Source organism: Clytia hemisphaerica, unplaced genomic scaffold (genome assembly GCF_902728285.1).
Source record: "Clytia hemisphaerica strain Z4C2 unplaced genomic scaffold, Clytia hemisphaerica genome assembly, whole genome shotgun sequence".
Lineage (NCBI taxonomy): Eukaryota > Metazoa > Cnidaria > Hydrozoa > Leptothecata > Clytiidae > Clytia > Clytia hemisphaerica.
Genome location: NW_027103648.1, coordinates 231,107 through 254,990, shown reverse-complemented (window position 1 = coordinate 254,990; position 23,884 = coordinate 231,107). Strand labels below are relative to the sequence as shown.

Genomic DNA, 23,884 nt, shown 5'->3' with positions numbered 1-23,884 from the left:
ATCGAAGCCTTATTTTCTTATAAAAAAACGTGTGGTTGATTTGATGACCTTTACCATTTCAACATGGTGACGGAGAGTCTATCTTCTATATTAGGGTAAGCAGAAAAATACGTATTACAAGGACACCCTCCTCCTTACTTCTGGTATTTACCACTATAAGATGGTGCAATCAATATTTAAGTCTTTTATATGGCCTTTCTTATATTTCAAAGTGCATTATTTTGTTGTTGTCTTTAAGAAGTAAACGATCCCTCCTACAGGTCTATTGCTGAAAGGTTTTATGATCTGCATAAAATAAAACAGATTAACGGACTGTCACGAGATCTACATCAATAAACTATTAAAAGCTGAATACCATTTTTGTAAAAAATAAGTACAATTTTTTGTAATAAAAACATCCGACATTTTTGAGGCTTTCGGATGTTCTTAACTTTTTCAGATTTAAGCCTAAAAATGTTCTTAACTTGTTCTTATTTTCACCATTTTGTGGGTATTTTTGTGCGTTTTTCTAAGAAATCGGGTGTTTTAGAGTCTCCAAAGCCTTAAAATGTTCTTAACTTATTCTTAACATTTTGGCCATCGAAGCCTTATGTTTTTATATAGTTTGTTCTTATAAAAAACGTGCAGGGGCCTACAAAAACTGGGAAAATAGTATAAATAACTTTTTTTAAGGGTTTTGTACTTAAACAACGCTTAAAACTTCTCGCCTGAGCAGTTTTGTTGATTTAGACAGCCACATAGCTAGTCTATGCGATGGAACCAGCTTTGACCACAGATTTGGTTAAAATATTTTTCAATTTGAACTCTCAGAACATTATTCTTTCTTTAAAATCTTAGCTTGCGTACAAAGCCTATTTTTTTGGCTCCAAATAAGGCCTTTAAAATGGTCTCTAAAGAGGTCTCGAAATTTTCTCAAGTGATAAAACGTAAGAACAAGGTCTTCTTTGTTTTGGCTTTTGGCACTCGCAACGTACTGTACTTCAAGTTACAACTTGTTGCTACAACTTATTCATTATAAGTGTGCATAGTGTTTTTATTTTGTTTGTCATCCTAAATAAAGTGCTTCAAAACAATTTTTATTAATTATAGATAGCGTTGACAAGGTGATTCAGAGTGACTAAACATTTTTTAGAAAACAAAATATTTCAAAGACTTTTGAAAATGAAGATGGGCATTTACTTTAGATTTTGGTCCTTAGAACTGTATTTTTAGTGAATAGGTTTTTTGAACTCTCTTGATTCAAATACTCGTTTCGCATAATTTTTGCTCTGGTGCCTTTTATTTTGAACTAAGCAAAACAGATTTTCTTAAACGAATCCACATTGAGTCATTGAGGTCAAAGAATTTGTGGTCATATGATTTTATTGTACTTTTTGGAATTACAATTAAGGGCAAATTAAAAGAATTTAATGATGAATGTGGTTCTTAGAGCCACAATAAGTTATTAATAAAGAAAATCATTAAATAAATTGGCATCATCACAATTGAAAAAAAAAGATTTCATAGAAGCCTGTTACCAACAGCTTCACAAACATCTCTTTAAAGGTTTTCCAAGAAAATCTACCAAAATTAAACTAAAGAAAGGCGTTTAATGATATCTTTTAGGGCTTTCTTTTCCTAAAACACCACACGTCGATATAAACAATATAACGTTGAATGAACGTTGAAAAAATGTTATGTGTCGAATCTAACAGTTTAAAACTATGTTTTAAAATGTGTTATTTTAGATACTGTTCATGGTAAATTTGTAACATCAAAATTACAAAACTCCCTACTACACACTACACTATACTTTCTACACTCTAAATTATATGAATGAATATGCTGAAAAACTGTTAACTGTTTTGCAGAAATCATAATTCTATGATAAATCATAAAAGATTGAAAAACAGATTAGAAATTAAAAGAGAGAAACGACATGCAGAGAAACAAATGATAAGCTACTAGTACATCAGGTCAAAGTCTAAAGTTACATTATGACTAAAAGTACATTATGAAAAAGAAAAGGAAACTAAAAAAAAGAAGATTCAAACTAAAGTCAATCAAACAATCAATCAATAATCAATAAAATATCAATAATCAATGACAGTCAGTCAGTCAGTCAGTCAGTCAGTCAGTCAGTCAGTCAGTCAGTCAGTCAGTCAGTCAGTCAGTCAGTCAGTCAGTCAGTCAGTCAGTCAGTCAGTCAGTCAGTCAGTCAGTCAGTCAGTCAGTCAGTCAGTCAGTCCAGTCAGTCAGTCAGTCAGTCAGTCAGTCAGTCAGTCAGTCAGTCAGTCAGTCAGTCAGTCAGTCAGTCAGTCAGTCAGTCAGTCAGTCAGTCAGTCAGTCAGTCAGTCAGTCAGTCAGTCAGTCAGTCAGTCCAATAATTGCAAAACATAATATTCCTACCTGTTTTATTTGATGAACGTCAATTAGTATATCTCGAACTTGCATCTGCAATTTATAATTCCATGCAGCAATAGCAACCAATACAAAACCAACTAACAATATACAAACAGCTTTCAAACAACAACGTCTTGGTGATCTGTGATGGTGTCTTTCTATATTCGTCAATGGATGCTTTAAATGATCATCTATGTTGATTGCACAGACCTTATTATTATCCGCCATTTTGAATTTGATATTTTCTGTTATGTTTTGTCAAGTTGCGTTGTTGAGTATGACAGGTATACTATAGTTGTTTAAAACTGGAGTTTTGCTTATATGTTTATCGTGTTCCAAATAATTTGCAGAAAAAAAGCCTGGATTTAAACCTTTTTTTCCAAGTAGATGCGAAAGCAAGCACAAACATTTATCAATTAAAACATGAGAAGATGTTATCTTAGCTATTAAGCAACTCTCTTTTTTTATTTCTCTTTACAATTCGTTGAAAGTTAGTTCCGAGAAAATTCATGCGAGCAAAGAATTGATTGGTTCAAAGGCTAACGGCGCGAAAAATTATAGTTCTTTTGGCGCTTCGTTAAAAAATCACATGGATTGATCGAGAGAAGGAATAAAATTCATTGATGTGTGTTTTATGTTTCTTATGAGGTTTTTAGTGCAGTTTTGAACGTATAAATATAATAGAAAAAAGATTGGGTTTTATCTTTCATAGATTAATGGAATGCCATGAGTAGTGATACCTAAAATAGAAAAGAAAATAATAGAATAACATTAAGACAAGGCAACTAAAAGTCATCACTCCAAACTACCTTATTATCGCATTAGGTCTGCAAAACAGGAAAATTAAATGTACAACATGAAAGTGCGTGTAAAACATGAAACACGTGTGCAAGACCTCCAAAGAACTACCTTTCTACCGGAGACAGTTTAGGTTGTTCCAGAAATTTACCCCCATGTCGAGTACGTCATTTTTGAACTCACAACTTAGATGAACGTTAAAGCAAAGTTGTGTGCCAGCTATTTTTTGCAAATTATCAGACTTATAGAGAGTCAGTTAACCCATAGTCCGTATAAAAAACTCTGGTCTGGAAGCTTATTGTTTTAACTTTTTGCTAGCTTTTTCCTTTGTCAAGATAAAAATCGACTTGCTCAGTTTTTGATCATGTTACCAAGTATTCCTCTTGGGATTGGTTTAAGATTTAATCACATGATCAAAAAACTAACTAATTTCTCAACGCAAGTTCAAGTAAGAAACAATGGAAAGAAACAAAAGGCCTTCAGACCGGAGTTTTTTATACGGACTATGGTTAACCCGAAACAGGATCCCCAAAGTGCATTGTAAAGTTCAAGATAAAAGAAAGTCCGCTGTAAAGGTGTAGAAAGTGCCAGTAATGAAGTTTTTTCTGAAATTTTACCATTTTTTGCCTTAAAAGGGATTAAAATAACTTTCTTATGATTTTTAGAGGAGTGACTTGTTAAAACTTTTAACCATCATCTACAGACGTTTTGGAAGGTGTTAGAAGCTCATAGCTCATTGGATACTTTAGAGTCTCCTCTCTCTCAAGGTTTAAAGGAGGGCGTCATCCTACTACCCAATAGCGGTACGGAAAGGCCTACTTCATGGTAGGCATAGGATACAAACGGTTGCCAACAGGGAGTTTTTAAAAAGCATTTAGGGAACTTGTTTGGTTTTCAATTAGTAAAAAAAGTCAATTCGTTCCTGCAAAGGTAAATCAGTGTCACAGCTTCATACAATAAGGTTTCAGAGAATTTTCCAATGGGGATAACATTTCAGTTTTTATTTTTTTCCAGAAATGACTTTTGGGATCATTTTTCTTATTGGGTAAGATTCACGGTGGGACTGTGGTGTGGCTGCTTTGACACCCCTGTCTCAGTGACCCGGATCTACCTAAGTGTGAAAAATTGGAAATATATTTCAATGAATCTCCCTAATAGTTTCACTTTGCAGACTAAAATATACATCTATGAAAGCTAACAGCGACTACTCGCTACGTATAAGCCAAAGTAACCAAAGAATATATTAATAGGCAAAATCTTATAACGGCAGTTATAATCGACTTTTGACCAAACTTAATACAGGTCTTTGATACACAGGGAGGCTCCAAGTATCAAAATTATATCCGATCAAGGTTTAAAGTCGGTCTAAACTTTTGAATATTTTTCTATGGGATCAAAGATTTCCAAAACTCTAATTCCATTTATTTGCTCATTAAACTGGCAGTGACATCATCGCCAAAAATGACGTCCGAAACAATCTCCCATTTGGACTTTAAGGGTTTATCAAAACAGAAACGGCTAAGGATAAAACATCTTCGACATTCCTTAAAACATGCAATGACGTCATAAGCACGCTTGGTTTCAGAATAAACTGATAAAACTGATGAGTAAAAAATCGTTTCTGGAAACAATATTGAATGTAAAAAATAGAAACCTCTAGAGTCAATGACTGAGCCTTATATAATCCTTGGAAGGCAGTTACTCAATCCCAACCAACCCAGTCCAAACTAAACGACTAATTCAGACATAGTAGAAATAAAGCAAAAGTTAATGGAGAGAACAAATCCCGTAACAATAATCGTATTATCATATAACGCCTATACTACTGTATTACACGCATTATAAACGACTCCAGTCTACGGCCAACCAAAATCTTTGATCAGAGACTTTTGAAAGTGGTATCTTACATGAGCATCACTACTCATGTAACGGTGTTTATGCATCGAGGGTGCTAGATCTAATTTTGATTGAACACTTGTGATGTAGCGGCGATGGACATTAGGTTAAGTTTTAATAAAAGTTTTAACATTGCAATGACGTCTTTGCGGGTACTACGTTTTTGAAAAAACTCCGATCAAATATGGCAGGCTTAGCTTAGTCCACGTTATATAAAGGTCAGTGGAGGCAACTCATCAAAGAAGGCCGTTGAAAATAGGGTATTACTTTTTCAAATATAGAACCTCCACTAGTTCTAGGTCCTTTTGAATCTAATCACAAATTGAATACCGCATCGAGGCGAGTTATAAGCTTCAATAACTGTTTACTATGTCTAATATTGATGAAATTAGTAACCATGTTGAGAGTTGCATTCAATATTTTCTTTCAGTTCGCAACAGGAGACAATATCGTGGACCATAACATGGACCACCTCAAAAAATGGCGGCAAAAGTATTTTGACTTTTTGGTTACCAGTAAAATCGATTACACTTATAATATTTTGCCATTTCGATTTCATCAGGTCCATATTGGGGTCCAACGTTAGTCATCTCCCGTTCGCGGCATTAAAGGTAAAAGTTATTACCGTTACTTTTAATAGTCAACAGCTAATTCAATGGGAAGCTTCTAGCTTTTAAGCCTTGTCATTCTGCCAGACTATTTTGCTAATAATCTCTCAAAGATCTCCAAAGTAAATTGACGTCAGATCCTTTTTGAGTTATAACATGTCCCGTGATTGTCACCGGAAGCCTGGTTTAACCACGCCAATTTTGTCGGCCGCTTCTTGAATTCTTTCGATGAAATCTTGTTACAATGCGCAACTTCTTAGTTTGCAATAGATCTGTAAATCTGCAACAAATTTGTGCCCAATTTTTTTCTTTGATTTTGTGTCGAGTTGACAAAATTGGTGTATGATTTTCTTTTGCACAGTTACATAGCACCTATCGAGGTTTAGGCCTCCCTAAGAATTTAGGTCCCCACTGATATCTAAGTATCCCCTACAAATCCGAGATTGGTAGGTACCCCTAGATTTGCTAGATACAACCACATTTCCGTTTATTGTATTAATTTTTGTTTTTAAATAAATGATTACATAGTTTTCGGAGGGGTATATCTTCCCCTATATACCCAGCCCCCCCTTCTGTAATGAAATTTCTATTCACCTTTTTTTTCAGATAATCTGTTTCGAAGGAAAATCTCTCTATAAAACACCAAAATTATCAAAGAGTACAAAGTATAAGCAGTCACGAGTCAACGATTTCAAAATATAAGCTCTGTGCTGAGCTTCTTCCTTCCACTGCATATCCTACCCCCTTTTTATTTGACCCCTAAATTCCCAGGGGGGGACCTAGTTTTTCTGGCAAATCTTGGTACCCCCCTCCAAACGCCCCATAAAAAGTTGGAACCCCTCTTGTGCAAACTATGGATTGTTCCCAGATTAGAAGAATATATTTTGTTCATTCGTCGCTTCTTAGTCATGTGATACAAAGTATAAGGGCGTTAGCATACTGAGATTACTCAAACGTTGATAGATTAACCTAGACTGTTAGACTGTTTTGGATAGAAAGTCATTTTTAAATGACGCCGCATGCGACAATTTTTAGATTTTTTCTGTAATATAATTACGATTTCCTCAGCCTCCGGGTTCCATTTAGGGGCATTTTAATACCCCCGAAGTGGAAGGTACCCCCTTAAATTTGAGAAAATTTTAGCCCACGGCTATTTTTGAGGAAAAAATTAAGTGTAGTCCCCCCCCTACCTGCTGAAAAGGGAAGGGGCAGGAGCTACGAGTTGTATTATTTTTGACTTGAGCCTCATCTATTGAGCTAAAAAGGAACTGCAAGAATGCCACCAAAGAACATGTTTGCCGTGCTCAAGTTTAAATGACATTACGTTGGCAGATCTGTAACAGCCCATATCTGATATTCCGATGGTGGACTGGCGACCGCCCATGCTAAAGCTCTAAAGGAGCCGACCAATTTCCCATCCGAGAGAAATGAAAATCAGCCTTTAATGGTGTCCCGCATCCCTTGTTGGGTTTAACTGTCCTTAGCCACAAGCCTTGAAATATTTCGGTTAGACCCATCAATCCACGAAAACGAGCATCAGGGTCCAGGCCTCCCGCTACAAAATTTGTGACGTGGTCTGGCGGAAATCCAAATTTTCTTAACTTTTTCAGTTTTAAGCCTTAAAATGTTCTTAACATGTTCTTATTTTTGCCATTTTTGAGTATTCTTGCCCATTTTCCTATGAAATTCAGCGTTCTAGAGTCAACAAAGCCATAAAATGTTCTTAGCTTGTTCTTAACATTTTGGCCTTAGAAGCCTTATGTTCTTATATAGTTTGTTCTTAAAAACAAAGTTTAATGCTCGAGTTATCCTTTAGAAGCGGAAACCGCCATTAATTAAAAACCCAATTTTAATAAATCATTAATCCTAGAGATAACATCTAAACAAATCAAATTCCACTCGCAAACCAATTTAAAAGAGCCAGTGTTTTTCTTATGATTCTGATATAAAACATTTTACTTTACTTCACACTTCGACTTATAACAATTTGCAACAATTTACCAAAACACCTCAAACACATCTTACATCGAAAGTGCAGGGAGAAAAAGCTCATGAGAACTTTTTGTAAAATAACCAAATCAACCACTGGATTATGATGCTTTTAATTTGTTGTAATGACTTCCGGAAATAATCAAATTAGATTATACTGGTAGCACAGTCCGACTATTTATAAGAATAACCACGCACCAACTCGGTTAATTGAAAAAAAACCTACACATTCACTGATTTGGATAACGACCCATTTACAAATAACAAGTCAGCCTTCTTATCTTGTCCGGTGGTAATGTCTTTTATGCAAAGCATGGTCTTTTTCAAAGTTTGAAATTCGTCAAAAAAAAAACAAAAAAACCGTGAGAACATAGACATGGACCAGTTTAACGACCTGGACCAGAGATCGAAAGAATCTAAATAACTTCTCTAGAATGGAGCACCAAAACAAAAATTTCGATGTTCACTCTAGTTACTATAACTACACAACGAATATATTCCAAGTACATTCCTTCAGAAAAAATACTCAATCTTCCCCAAGCATGAAATTTTCTAGCAACCCTGTATAAGTGACCAGAGAACAGAGCTACCGGCCTCTTTTGGGATAGAAAAAATTGGCAACAGATTTCAAGAATTTCACTTAGACCCCTAAACACCAAAAGAATTCCCCATAGTTTACAAACAACAAATTCTAGAAGAATTTTCTATTTTTCAAAGCTTAAATAGCAAAACCACGAAAAATGTTGCTTGGCCTTGATGTTCTTATAAAAAAACTTTTTATTTTTGTTGTACTATACCAATTACTGATAATCGATCAAAGACTTCCAAGAATGTAATAGGGAGGGGCTACCGCATTCTCAGAAATCAAACCCGGTAGAACTCATCTAGGGGGTAACACTAACTGTAGTCGAATGAGTAAGGTAGTGAAAGTCAATATGTTGTTTCATCATCATAATCGGTTGACTAATAATGGTCCTCCTTGTTTTTTTTATACATAGAAATAATAATCTTAGCTGTTCGAGTATTTTCCTATCTTTTATACACGGAGCATCTTAAGAGACTTTAACCCCTCTCTCATATCTCAATATTGGTATTTAAAGCTGAAATTGTGACCAGAGATGGATATTGACAAATGAAGAAATGAAGATTCTTTGCGAAATTCTAAGACAGCTAGCTGTCTAGTTGGTATTTTACAGACCAGAATGTCAAAATGGCTCAAATAATGAATATGCTGGTCCGAATTTCGAACCAATTGCATTTTCAATCTTGAGAATTTAAACCTAAATTAGACCAAAAAGTCGGTTTGCAAAAAACACGTATTAGGCAGGTGGCAAAAATTGACCCTGCACCCATTTTTTTATGCGTAAAGTAAACCACATAAAATTTGAGGGAAAAATTTACAAGTTAAAAAAGTTAGAGAGGGGTGCTATTTATTATCAGTTGGTGATTCATAATCTAGTCCTAGTCATAGCCATACTGTCCAAATTTTATCAAAAACAAGTGATACTTTTATGGACCTACCTGGTTATGCATTTAACACGTATAATTGATATCTACGTGAGCATGACCGTTAAACAATCATTCAGAACACAAATAGCGACGATCTATTAAAATTAGTTGTTTGTTTCTTATAAAAAAACGTTTAGAAACCAAAATTTCATACTCTTGAAATATTCTTTCATATTCAAGACTTCGTGAGCAAAAAAAACATCTATCTCATCAAAAAATTTAGAAATTTGGCTAAGAACATTGATGTATGCTTATTAATAGTGATTCTTATAGATAAAGATGCGTTTTTTGAGCTGAAAAATTCTTTTTTTACGAAAATCTGCTTGAGCCATCTTTTACCTACTTTCATGCAAAAAAATCGGAAAAAAATAATGATCCAATATTTCGTCCAAAAAACCCGTTTTTTAGCCGTTTTTTGGCCCAAATTTGCCCAAAAACATTTTTTTTCGAAAATCGGGCTCCGTTACATTCCAGGGTTTATAGTTATGCATCTTTGTGCAAAAAATCATAAAGAATGAAAGAGCCAATCTTGAGAAAAGCTAATACCTAAGCAATTGATAATGTGCTTATAAAAAAATACCGAATTTGGCCAGTTTCTCTATAAAAACACGCCAAGCAACCAAAATTTCATGTCTAAACACACATATTCTTTAAAAGTAAGCCCTCATGAGCAAAAAAAAAACATCTATCTCATTAAAAAATTGAGTAATTTGACAAAGAATATTGATATATGCTTATTAATAGCGATTCTTATAGATAAACATACGTTTTTTGAGCCAACAAATTCAATTCAAAATCTGCTTGAGCCATCTTTTACCTATGATGGTACCCTACTTTCATGCAAAAAATCAGAAAAAATTAATGATCCAATTTTTCACAAAGTCCAACGAACCCGTTTTTTAGCCGTTTTTTGGCCCAAATTTGCCCAATTTTTTTTTCGAAAATCGGGCTCCGTCACATTTTGGCCACCACCATTTTTCACCTTTGTACCAAAAATCAAAAGATTCCTATGATTCAATCCTAAGAAAAGTTGGTAACAGACGAACGAACGGACGGACGGACGGACGGACGGACGAACGAACGAACGAACGAACGAACGAACGAACGAACGAACGAACGAACGAACGAACGAACGAACGAACGAACGAACGAACGAACGAAACGAACGAACGAACGAACGAACGAACGAACGAACGAACGAACGAACGAACGAACGAACGAACGAACGAACGAACGAACGAACGAACGAACGACGAACGAACGAACGAACGAACGAACGAACGAACGAACGAACGAACGAACGAACGAACGAACGAACGAACGAACGAACGAACGAACGAACGAACGAACGAACGAACGAACGAACGAACACAGGTTAATTTATAGGACCTCCACCCCACCGGAGTAGTTCCAAAAAGTCTATCAAAACTTTTGGTCCCCAAGATACATGAAAGATTAAACATCAGTAGGTAATTAAATTATTTGTCAACTTTCCACTATATATGGTAAACTTTCTCATCTTCACTGCATTACCGACATCTGTATCAACTAGATGTAAATGATAACTCGTTTAAAAAGGCCAGAACGGAATCGTTTCCATACCCGATAGATTCAACAAAAAAGCGACGATAATGGAATTACCCCTATACCTCTCTGAGTAGAATCTCCGGAATTTCCCCTGAACTCAAATTTTCTTTAAGTAGGGGGCCAAGCACTGACCTTTATATACCCTGGACAAAGCTTCTCAATCCGAGCCAAGCAAAATCTTTGATCGGAGTTTTTTGAAAATTGGTACCCTAATGTCGGCACTACTCGATAGCGGTGTAAATGCATCGAGAGCGCTAGGTCTACTTTTCCTCAAATTCTTTTGATGATGTAGCGGCGTTAGACGTTAATTTTTAGCTTTGCAATGGCTTCTCCTTGGGTACCAATTCTAAAAAAACTCCAATCAAAGATGGCGGATATTGCTTGGCCCAGGGTTATATAAAGGTCAGTGGGGCCAAGTCTCAGGTCCTGTGGCTACTTTTATAGGACTAAACGAAACCTGTTCCATTTCAAAGTTTAGTATATAATTAGAATTTTTTGAGAAGAGTCAAATTTTTAAGGCCTGGGAAAACTTTTTGCGTCCAAAATAGTGACGCCAAAGGCAAAACTGCAAGGGAAAATAAGGGGTAGAGAAATAGCTTATTTTCAAAAGTCAAAATAAACGAAAATGATTGGTACCATCTAATAGAGAATTAAATTCTGAGCAAAAAATTGTATTACAACTCTCTGACTAAAACACACAAAGAAATGGCAACTTTTATAGGACAAGTAGCCACGGGACCTGAGACTTGGCCCCCTACTATTTACCCAGCGAGTGATAAATATCACGTATATTCTTGCTCGTCCATGTGTTTTGAATTCATTTTAATCTCATACAATGGGCACTCTCTATTTCGACCAACCTTAATCTCGAATACTTCTGTAATTCGAAAACAATGTTAGTAACATTAGTGTACGATGTTGAGTAGATTGTAGGTTGTCCCCCATTCTCCCTTCGAGACTTGATTTTCTAACCCTTCTCTTAAAATTTCTCCGCGATTGCAAGCAACCTTGGATTCAGAAATGGCAGGTTTCAAAGTTTGGAAATACTTATACCGTGTAAATTGCTACCCGGGATAGGTTCCAACCCTAACAGTGCATCTACAAGGATAACCGCGTTTTTTCTACGCTGCAATTAACGTCTATTCCACTTTGCGACTTTCTCGAGTGTTTGGAGCCCAGGTTTTCGGGCTCTAAACATTCGAATTTTTGACTTCACTTTGAACTTTCTCAAGTTCTTGCAGTACCCAAAAAAATCGAATCTTTGTCAAAAGCACTTAAAAGGTTTCTTTTTTCAGAAAATCATCAAAGTGGAACTCGCCAAGAAAGCACCCCTGTCTCACAGCCCCGGTGGAACTTTTTCCTCAGTGGGGATAAAAATTCCTATCGACATTCAAATGGGGATAGAAATTCAATTGTTTCAAGGTTAAAAAAATCTTGTGGGGATGGTTTTGGAGTGCAATTTTTATACATTGGATTTCCAATGGAGGCATCCTATCCCAATCAAAGTCAATTTTCCAGTGAAACTGGGGTCCCAGAGGGTCTGTGACACAGGGGTGTTAGAAACGGAATGAAAAATCCTAGTTTTGGCGAGGTAATCGCTACTACGAGGATATCTTCGGGATCCTAAACTAAGTCAAAGAGTACAAATTCCCCTAAACACCCCTGTGTCACAGTCCCGGTGGCCCCACTAGAATATTTGGCAAAAATTTCGTCCCCGGTTGGAAAAATACCCTAGAATTTCAGCCCCACTGAGAAATTGAATTTGATTTTATTCCCATTCGAAATTCATTGTTTAGAAATTACAACTGGATTTTTTAACCTTAGAAACAATAGAATTTTTATCTCCATTGAGATTTCAATCGAAATTTTTATCCCCGCTGTAGGAAAAAGTTTCGCCGGCGCTGTGAGACAGGGGTGTCCCTATAAAGATCTTTAGTCCATTTTTGTTACTATTGAGCTCCAACCCTGACTGATAATAACAAAACCACAGACAGCATTGCCTAGCCTTCACCCCTGGTTACACCGAACACCTAGCTGGCGCACATCGTTGCTACAGCGTTCTTCAAACGTTGTATGCACGAATGTTTAACAACTTTGGCTACGCTTCATTTGAGTACTTAAATGTTAAAAAAGCTAACGTCCAGAAAATTTTTATCCATAAAACGTTTATCGAGTTTTTTTGCGTGTCAGCAGACAAAAAGAATGAGCTGAGGGAGCGTTGACAAAAAAGAAAGTCGAGTTGGAACAGACTTGTTCTTGTCACAACAAGCAGGAGGAGCGTTATCAGAAGAAATGAAAATAATAAAGTATGGAACTGACTTGTTCTTGTGAAGGACATCCGATAATTTGTTGATCTTCGTGATCATAGTGTTTCACAACCACCGTGTTCAATTGTTTATACGTTTTCAGTACTTTTGCCTGGTGGTGGTAGACAAAGAAAAGGTTGAAAATGTATCAGTGAGGCCATCCAAAAATGAGGTGTACGGAAAGCAAAGAAATACAGAAAGTGTGTAGACAAAGAGTTTGGCGTAGGCTTAGGCTTTGAAATCTCGGGTTACCCTAGCACTAACATTGTAACCCTCTATAGCAACGCTTATAGAAATGATAAATCTCCCCTAAAAGTCTCAAAATCGGAAAAGATTTTATCTTTATAAAGGATGACTGTTTTTATTTTTTGTGGTCTATTTGGAGCTCTTCGAGAAACCTGGATATACGCCATTGAAATCCGCTAATAAACGAACAGTGCTTTCTATTGCCAAAGCCACCAACCAGATTATGAATATGAACAGGGACCTGGCTGAAATAAAAACTTAAAAAATGAAAATAAAAATCTCACCGTGACTGGTTTAAACAGAATATATTCAGTATCCTTGTTCGCCAAATAAAGAGCCAAACTTTGTAGCGTAGACGGTAGTTTAGATTTCAGCAACATATATGTCTCACTCACTATCTTTCGGACAGCATCTAAAGTGGACAAAAACTCATCATTACGATTGATGATTTTACAAAATGAATGTAAAGGCTATGCTGGATATAGCCTTAAATATCATTTGACTAGACTTCCTAGATTCGATGATGTTAGATTTTCGATAATGGACGATATCGGCTTTCCGAATTCTCCCCGAATGATTACCCATGATGCATTGGTATCGTCATCAATATCGTCCGTGAATTTTTTTGCACAATGCATCATGGGTAATCATTCGGGGAGAATTCGGTAAAGCCGATATCGTCTATTCGAACTTCTATGATTCGAATCTCTCTGTAAATGGAAATGGAAAGAAGTCAAGTTCGAATCGGTAAGAAGGGTGTAGAAAGAAAACACAAAAAACTATTGAGCATTATTATAAGAATTCACTTATTAAAAGGCCCGATTGGTATAAAAATTGTGTAAATTTGGAACGAAACCTCGAATTTAGACAAAACATGTCTGATACTCTATGGATTGATATCAGAAGGGCTGCCAAGAATTTTAAGAGAATCCCTTATTTCTGGGCCCATTATTGAAAACCTATGCTAAATACCAAGGGCCAATTCTTTATGGAAATTTGAAACTCATTTTAGGCCAAAACTAATTTGAAAGCTCTCGAAAAACTACACAAAAAAAAACTTTTAGGAGAGTATGGTTGATTTCTACATATACTGAACGAGAGCTGTCTTAGGTTTAAGCTCTTTCCATCGATTAAGCTTTAGACAGTGACTTTTTTTAAACCTTGATGTTCAGATATTATTCAAATGTGTTTGAGCGGAACCAAAAGAAAGTCGATCAATATACCTGCTTTAGCGAAAGGCTGCTGTTTCAAAAGTTGTTGGCCATTTTTCCCTTCTTGTTCCGCCATTTTTAAAATGGTGTCAATCTTATCGAGCAATGCATTTAAAGGTGCAATGAAAGAATCAGTCGTTTCGCTGATGAACCGTTCGCAAACTGTCTTCAATTCTGCATCTACTTCCTATGGGTGGAAAGATAAAGAAGAATGAATAGGCCACCGCACTTCGATAACGACTTTCAGTTGGTCTAAATATTTGGATGTTTTGCGTCTAGCAAACGGGAAGCCGTTATTGAGGCACAATCAGTCCTGATTACCCATGATTCATTTAGAATGTGAAATGGCCTATAGCTTTTCTGTACCCGATTGCCCTCACATGGTATGGGTTAACCCAGCTCAAGGTGCATTCATTCACCAAAGTTAATCGCTGTGACGCGATGACTATTTTTTCTTATCAATCAAAATTTTCATCTTTAGATTTTTCATTTTTTTTGAAATGACTAATATGAAACAAATTCTATGGTTTAAATCGTTTTTAATAATCTACAAGCCGAGGTTGGTTTACTCCCAAAACGCTTTAATATCATGGAAAGGAGAGTCTTTTGAATATGTTGATGATCTATTAAATTCTAAAAGCATAATCAAATTAAGCTTTGAAACAAATATAGCAGAATTTACAAAGTGGAGTAATTTTCAGTCCCCATCAACAATTTACTTTCGTAAAATGTTTTCGAATCTTTCCGTAATTCGAACTAATGAGAAATAATTGAGTTCAAATTGTACAATCATTATATTACCTGCTTAGAGTCGATGTAATATTCTGTCATCTGTGGTACACCCTACCGAAGTAAAAAAAATATATATAAAAATCAAGATAATTTGCTTCAATCATACAAGAACAGCATTTATAATGGTCTTCTTTGGAAATAAAACCTATTCTTCGTGTAATTTTTGGTTACATTCATTAGCGAGGGTGTAACTTTCATCACCTCCAAACTATAAACTACTCTGATCTGTAAAGTGTAAACGTCACAACTGCATTAAAAAAGTTACCTTCCAACTTTACCTAAAAAATTCATACATAGCAGAAATGTCTGCCGTTTAGTGGGAATTGAATCTAACCATGGCTTATGAAAATAACCAAACCAAAAGCTAAATATATCCAACTCAATTTCTTCAGTAATAAATAATTGAAGATCCCAACAAAAATAACCCTGAGCATACAGTCATATAACATTTTGGCTTACCTCTAGAAGGAATTCGAGTAGTGCATTGTTGGAATTTAAACTAAGTATTTGTGATCCTTTGGCGAACAGTCCGTACGCTGCTGAACGCAACTTGGTGAAATCCAAGGAGACTTCTTTGATAGCAAAATCGACATCGAAAGGTGAGATTTGTTCACGTAAGATCAACAAATGTTTGATCAGGAATAGATGACCGTTGATTGCACCCTGGAAATGAAAATGAGAGTTTTTCTTGTTGAATACACCCCTTCTCACAGAACCGGTAGGATTTTTTTAGCCAGTGGGGGTAAAGATATCGGACTGAAACTCAATGGCGATTTATAATTTACCCATTTCTTATTTGACCGTGGATTTAAATTGCATTGTTTTCAAGTCAGAAAATTCAGTGGGGATGGGAAAAATGGCATAATATTTTGCAGTGAGGATTGGTTTATTTGACTTTTTTCAGCGGGGACAAAAATGGGAAGAAAAATTTTCCACTGGGGACGACATGTTGGCCATTTTTTCCAGTTGGAAGGGGTCCCAGTGGGTTTGTGAGAAAGGGTTGTGTTGATGGTTTTGAAATTAAAGTACAGTTAAAAGAAAAGTTTGTAAACACAATCGGAGGCAAGCCGACGGCTCTTTCACTAACACTCAACTGAAAAGTAGGAGAAGGCACCACTAACCGATTGCTTAATATAAAGAAGCGTATCATCAAGTAAATTTTTTTCAAGACATTAATGAGACATGGTAAGGGATAAAAGCCATAAAGAGCCGTGGCCGCAAAGATGTACAGTATTGTAGTCTCGTCAAGTGAACAATAATGTAAAATATCATTATAGCCTAAGTCCCGTGAATAATTAGAACCTTAAGTTGCCAAAACTCTTGAACCCCTCGTGGAATCTAACCTTTTTCTTGGTGATTTCATTACTGGCGTATTTCAAGGTGACAATACAACATGATAAAGCTTCTTGCGCAATACCTTCAAATGTTGGTTTCTATGACAACAGAAAAATATAATTTAGAAAGCTGTGATCGAGAAAAGAACGGCGCAAGAACATTTTCTCAACGCCAAAGCGTTCGAAATTGATAGTCTGTATTATTTAATTTTTGAAAGAATATGCTCAATGGTCAGGTAAAACAAAGAACTAACATAGCGCGCTCTTTTGTCTTGATGATTCGTTTTAACAACTGGGCCCGGTTGTTCAAAATTCGATTAGATTAAATCCCGATTACCGATAATCACGATTAGATTTCGATTAGTTAATCCCGGCAATTAACTTCCGTTGTTCGAACGTCAGATTAACTAAGCGTGGACATTTTGTAATGTTTCGGCAAGTTCAGCATTTTTTTCGTAGGGATTCAGACCTCAATTTAAATATCGGTATTATTGCTTTAAGGTTTGTTTACTGGCACTGCACAGTGTAGAAAGTATCACCCATTGAGAAATCCGTTTCTAGAATAAGAGCAAACTAAAAAAAATCTCGAGAAAGACTTACAATACAAAATTCGAAATCGCCTGAAGAAACTTACACCTATACTGTTGTACAACTTTGACAAACACACCAGAGTTCTTCGAACTGTTGGATACCACATAGCTTGTAAATCAACTACCGCTGTTGCTCCTAGATAAGAAGAAAAGCTCTCTAAAAAGGAACAACTCCGCCAATAGTTCGTTCTTTGGACAAAAGTTTAGTAACTGACATACTAAACAAATAAATATGTAGATTTCGAAAGTTTAAAATCAAGATTGGTCTTAACTCCAATTCAATAAGATTTATTATTATAAAATCTACTTTTATTTAAGTTCTTCGTTTATGATATCGAAAAAATGTTGAGAGACGTAGACCAATTATTTTTTGTTTCGAATTTGGGTAAGATTCATTGAATATGTCAAGATTAGTTTTGCTATTATAGCTAATCATACCTTTTCTTGAAATGGCCGACTTATCATCACTGTCAATGCTGACGTCGTTTGTACCAAGCTGAAAGTCAAGATATTATTTGTCAAAAATTTTATATACCTTAAAGGGGGAAAGTTGATCGGGGGGAAAGTGACGAGATTTTTAGGCAGTTGATGATGTTTTCTCTGGCGTACCCTACTTAAAGGGAGTTGTGACAAAGATTTGAAAAAAAGTGTCGAAGATTTTTCCAACTTAAAATTTACCCGAGGAAACGTTTCACCCGACTCAGTTTCCCCTTAAAGTTAAGCAAAAAAGGATGTAGACGACTTAAAGCAAATGGAATTTAATAGTCCTATAATATCCTTCCTTTAACTTTCCTATAAAAATGATCAAGCAGTATGCGAGAAGGCGAAGATATTGAAATGCATCATTTTAATCCTCAAGATTGTTAGCGAAATTGTAATTTCTTTTATTAGTAAAAAGTTATTGTTTACTATGCTATAGTTACCTCCATCATCAGTTTGTCAGGGTAAGCGAGATCACCGGGCGCAGGCGAGTAACCAGCAATGTCTTTACTAATGTACGTCTAAAGAAATCAAGAGAAATCAAAAGGAAGGCTTCAATTACATTTTTTTAGACAATAAAACTTTGAAATGAGCAAACATAATACATAGCGTGAATACTAAAAAATCAAAAGACAACCATGACATTAAGATACCTCTCCACTACCTAATAATGAATGACTAATAGTTATAACTTTAAAGTGCCTCGACTTACTTCTGGAATAACAACAACATTAATCTCAACATTAGACTTAAGACTTTAGGACCGAAATATCCAAATAAGAAATAAAATGCTAAAATCGTCAATCTCGCCCGAACTTTAAAATTCCGAAAAACGTTAAAATTCTCAAAATCTTAACTTTTTGACCATGAGTAGGAAAAGGCTGATAAGGTGATCGGCATCCCCTTTTATCAGTCATTACACGTCTGAAATATCACTTCAAAGCAAAGTGAAGGTGATTCGGAATATGTTTTATTGTTTTGATTGTTTTGATGCATTACCTGTGTCCGATAAACAAGCCGCTCTTGGACATCTTCCAACATTTCGGACACGATCACTTGGAATGAGGATAATTGTTCAGCTGAAAAAAAAGAGACATCAACGAAGATATAATATAAACGACTTGATTAGTATTATTAAATTGTCTACAGAAAAAAAGCAACCCTAATACTGAAAAACACTTTCAGACCTATTTTCATTTAAAGCCATGGCAAACCAGTCCAATATTTCCAATGTTGGACCAAATGTTTGATGGCGAAAAAACTTCATCCAACACGTTTTTTTTCTTCTTTATCCCCGTTTTTCGCATTGTTGGATGAAATGTTTGACCGGTTTGCCTTGCCTTTAGAAAAATTGAGACAGAGGTGAGGCAATTATAAACCAACCTCTCTTTTGGATATGGTCTTCTAGCATTTCGACTTTCAAGATATTGCACAGTTCAGCCAGTGTCTCCATATGGGTCATTTGAATGATCAAAGGTCGAAAGGTATCATACAATATTCCACATACGTTTTCCATCAGTGTACTACGGTAAGAAAAATACTTGTTCATGAAATATACCAATGTAATAATCATCTAATGTTACGTCATAGACCCAAACAGTTGACTGATTGTAAGTGATGTAAAATCACGTCACTTGCAACCAATCATCTGTTCTGTGACTAGCCCGGGGTCCACTTAAAGCTATCTTTATAGACTTGATGGGGCGATTAAGTGGCCCGGTAGTGTATGGTAATATGCATTTGTTCAGGTGGTCTGTAAAACAGTCTGCCAGATTTTAGTTGTTTTTGAAGGGTAAAAATAGGACGAAGCAATGTTTTTCTTTGAAAAATAAGGGATTGCAAATTGGTTAATTATGTTCGTTTCCCATTCTTAATCATATTTTCCAACTCCAAGTAGTTTTTGTTGTTTAAATTTTTAGTGCTTTTCCTTCAAAATGGCGTCCTTGTCAAATGCTCCTAGTCTACTTTACTAGACGTCATCAAAAATTATCAAAAAGCAGAGTTCAGTCAGAAGTAGACTCTAGTCTATTGTGCCGTAATCTCTGAAGACGTTGAAGTAATACATTAATTGAAGAGATATTAATGCAAAAGTATTTAAAAATATCCTTATAATCGATTTCTGCAAGCGTTATTAAAATCAGAAATAAAGTAATATTAAAGTCCATTCTTCATTCAGTCTTAAGTGTGCAATAATTCTTGTATTGCTTCAATTTTAACATAAAATGACAAGCAAATCAAGAATCAGTGTACGCTCAGCGACCGTAGTGCAGTGGTAGAGCATCCAGCTACGGTTCGCATGGTTGTGGATTCAACTAGGTTCAACCAAGCTGGTTCATACCAAAGATTCCCAAAATGGTACTTGATGCCTCTCTGCTTAATGCTCAGCAATTAGGAGAAGGATCAAGGGCAAGTGGAGTAATCCAGGGAGAAAGAGTGGCACCCTCCCCTACCTTCGGGTAGATAACTATCGGAAGAGGAGCCTTCGGATCGCCTCCGACTGCGGTCGCAAACTTACTTAGTACACGCTTAAATCGAATGGACTTCTAGTTATCTATGGCCTTATGCGTTATTCTGTGAATATATTCAGTCACAATATCAAAAACACTTTCTCTAAATTTGCACACAAAATAAATGGAATATGTCTGCTATTTAACCATTCGAGTATCTTGGGGTGTAAGGAGGGTCCTTTCTACAAACTGACTTTCTATAAGTCAGAGATTACTGGTATATCAACGTAAAATATCTACCCAACTCTATATCAATTCGAACAGTCCAGGTTTAGTTGAAATCATCAAGGGGCCACTTATGGAAGGGTAAAAATGGAGGGTACGAATATTTGCCATCCCTTGAGCTAGTCTTTCGGGTTTTATAAATCTGTGATTAAGACTTGATTTTTATTCAATCTAAAGCAAAGGATTAAGGCTTGATTTTTCTTCCAGTCAAAAGCAAAACATTAAAGCTTGATTTTTATTCAGTCTAAAAAGCAAAGGATTAAGGCTGGATTTTATTCAGTCTAAAGCAAAGGATTAAGGCTTGATTTTTCTTCCAGTCTAAAAAGCAAAGGATTAAGGCTTGATTTTTCTTCCAGTCCAAAGCAAAGGATTAAGGCTTGATTTTATTCAGTCCAAAGCAAAGGATTAAGGCTTGATTTTTTCTTTCAGTCTAAAGCAAAGGATCAAGGCTCGATTTTATTTACCACAATAAGTACAGCATTTATGCTAGGGATTAATATGCAAATTCAGGCCTCATGCAGTCACATGCTAGCAAATAAATTGCATTCAAATCAATCTGTCAGTCATTTACACGAAGAAATTCAAAAGATAAATCTTAGGGCGCGTTTACACTGGAAGGTTTCCTTAATTAAATCCATCAAAGTCAAACAAAGAGATTTATAATGGATGAATACACTGGTTTATTGGTGATTGAATGATATTGATATCCATACATCACTCGAAATCCGTAAACATATTTACAGTAAATCCAAAACATCGATCAAATTTGAAATTTCTCTCAAATCTAGAAGAAAAGAGGTTTTACAATTTTTTTTGCTGTATGAAAAACTTTAACATCTCTACTTTATTTCCCAGAACTTCTTTTACAAAATGATCAATTTCAACAATATTTTTCAATCGCTTAAAGATAGGTAGCTTTTTTCTAATGGCCCCAAAACGGAGGTTTGCAGTTTTAGCGATTTCTCGAGATACCTTTAAGATATGAATACAAAATTTAGACCATAGTTTGGAAATGTGATCTAAGGCTTTTGGGCATAAATTTGTTTGATAGAATTTTTACAGTATACCCTGGTTGTCAAAACGCAGGTTTGGGGCCCCCAAAACGTAGGTGTAGTTAAAATCAAATTATTAAGCCCAGTCGTAATAGGGGAAGAAACTATGAACATATTTGTGTTTTCCCTTAAATTTACGACCCGGTGGATGTAGAATTTATGATTTTTATAAAATATTTCAAGATTTTCGATATTTCAAAGTCCAAACTGAAAATTTAGAAATTTTCAAAATGACAATCTTAATCAAGTTTCTGAAAACCAATCTCTTTGAAAATAGTTCCATTCATGTATGGAATATGCTGTGAAAATTTTAGAAAAACAGCTTAACTGAAACTGAAAATATTTAGCTAAGGTATATTTAGCTTTAAAAGTATTTTTTCTCCTATATTTTGCAAAAAAATAACAGAATTTGCCGTTTTTTTTTGCTGATTCAGCGAAAATTTTTATATATAATGTTAATTTTTTGTTATAAACTATTAACTCAAGCTGATAGGAATGGAATTCCAAGATTTTTTTTGATGTTTCTTATATTTCGAATTTTCGGTTTTATCAATGCTGATTCTAGGGCCCCAAAATACTGGTTGACCTTATGCTATATCTTTTACCCATCCTCTAAAGTCACAGATGTATCTGCATTTTCTGAACAGTATTAGGTGTAGAAAGTTTCCTATACCCCATTTTCATGACTTATTTTCAATAGCCAAGAAGCTAGAGTGAGTTATATACAATTTTTATCTAATTTTGGTGTTGAAATATTTCCTTCAGACGCAAATATGTTATTTTGAATCTGTCTCAAACCATCAAAAACATGCTCAATTTTTAAACATGACCATCATCCCTTAAAATAAACAAAAATCGTCTAATTCTGATAAATCTGCAGGTCAGAAACTTCATTTTAATGACGACCTACGGTTTTGGGGGCCGTCTCCGTTTTGGGCCATATACCTTATCTTGGAAAAATATGTCGGGTGAAAGTGACGAAAATTTTAAGGGGGTGACGAAATTTTGCCCCGCCGAATTTTTTCCCCGATATTTTATCACCCGACCAAAACTTTTACCCGATTTTTTCATCCCCGACCGAAACTTTTACCCGATTTTTTCATCCCCGACCAAAACTTTGACCCAATTTCTTAAACCCCAACCGAAATGAAAATCTAAATTTTTTACACCTTTATTAACCGAAAAAAAAAGTTCGCTTTAAACGCCGAATCACAAGATCTTTTTTCAAGCTAGTGAAGGAAACCATTTCATTTGGACAATTTAGTTGGGTGAAAATGACTAAATTGTAAATTTCGTTGGGGAAAAGTGACGAATTTGAAATTTTGATCGGGGGAAAGTGACGAAAACGCCTATAGGTGACGAAAAAAACCCCGACTAAATTAAACTCCGACATTTTTTTCTCCGATAAGGTACTGTATGGTAATGGTTTTACTCGATAACTGCATTCGTCTTATACATCAACAACACTATTTGTACTGTTTCGATATTCTTTCTCCAAGTCATCCGGTTTTGAAATCGCAAAACCTTTTGTTAATTGCACGCATCTTTTGTTTATCCTTCTTTAATAAAATATTTTGTTTTAAAGGGTGCTCCTACTCTACCTTTAAGACAATAGAGCTTACGACTCTTAATTAAGGAAGATCGATTAAAAGTGACAATGCATTGTGTTTGACTCTTTGTTAAGTATTGTATTGTATTGCGGTGCCGTAGCAACTGGGAGGGGGGGCTTTCCCCCAAATAACTATTTCAAAATTGGTTATTTTGCAAAATGCAAAGTTTTTCTTGTTTTTTCTTCAAAGCATTTTGTTTTGAGTGCGTTTTCAAGCAATCTATTATTATTATACAGAATACGGTTTCAGGTCCTCTCTAAACCGATCTTGTTTTACAAAATATCTTTTTTAAATATAGTCCTCGTTGAGGACTTCCTCGCACTCTCCATTTGTAATCGCTCTGCGGCATTGCTCGATTTCTCTCGTTTGCTTTACTTCTCCATTCTTTTACTTGGTCTCTTTCCATTATTGTTAAATCGTCTGTGATGCTCATACTGGCGTACTTATCGTACTGCTTCAATTCTCTTAAGTTTCTCATAAATTTGTATTTTACATGCCCGTCATTAAATACCACTTTGATTGGTCGTGTACGATTTGATTCTTCACCAATACGGGAGATGTAAGTTGGCTCTGTGTTTATTTTAACGTCGTTTAGGAGTTCGTTTACGAAATCATTGTCATCTCTATTGCCATTCTCTTCCACTCCATGGATGATGATGTTAGCTTCCCTTGATTTCTTTCTCTGTTCTTCCATTTGTTCTTCGACTTTTTCGCTGCGAAGTATTTGTTTCATGCTGGATATATTTAACTCGTCACCGGTTT

General features: G+C 35.5%; 1 protein-coding gene across 1 annotated transcript in view; it reads right to left on the bottom strand.

Annotated features, from left to right (window-relative positions):
* Nucleotides 1–2,998: 2,998 nt before the first annotated feature.
* LOC136802992 (conserved oligomeric Golgi complex subunit 3-like) overlaps nucleotides 2,999–23,884 on the bottom strand; it is a 78,504-nt gene continuing 57,618 nt past the window's right edge. Inside the window, exons 12-23 of the mRNA XM_067059740.1 lie at nucleotides 19,112–19,251; nucleotides 18,728–18,807; nucleotides 18,172–18,249; nucleotides 17,687–17,744; nucleotides 17,293–17,384; nucleotides 16,668–16,757; nucleotides 15,784–15,987; nucleotides 15,334–15,375; nucleotides 14,545–14,719; nucleotides 13,606–13,733; nucleotides 13,089–13,187; nucleotides 2,999–3,122 (exon numbers count right to left, since the gene is read on the bottom strand). Of these exons, the coding sequence (XP_066915841.1) occupies nucleotides 3,096–3,122; nucleotides 13,089–13,187; nucleotides 13,606–13,733; nucleotides 14,545–14,719; nucleotides 15,334–15,375; nucleotides 15,784–15,987; nucleotides 16,668–16,757; nucleotides 17,293–17,384; nucleotides 17,687–17,744; nucleotides 18,172–18,249; nucleotides 18,728–18,807; nucleotides 19,112–19,251 (1,213 nt within the window). The 3' untranslated portion in view covers nucleotides 2,999–3,095. The remainder of the gene's footprint in view (nucleotides 3,123–13,088; nucleotides 13,188–13,605; nucleotides 13,734–14,544; nucleotides 14,720–15,333; nucleotides 15,376–15,783; nucleotides 15,988–16,667; nucleotides 16,758–17,292; nucleotides 17,385–17,686; nucleotides 17,745–18,171; nucleotides 18,250–18,727; nucleotides 18,808–19,111; nucleotides 19,252–23,884) is intronic.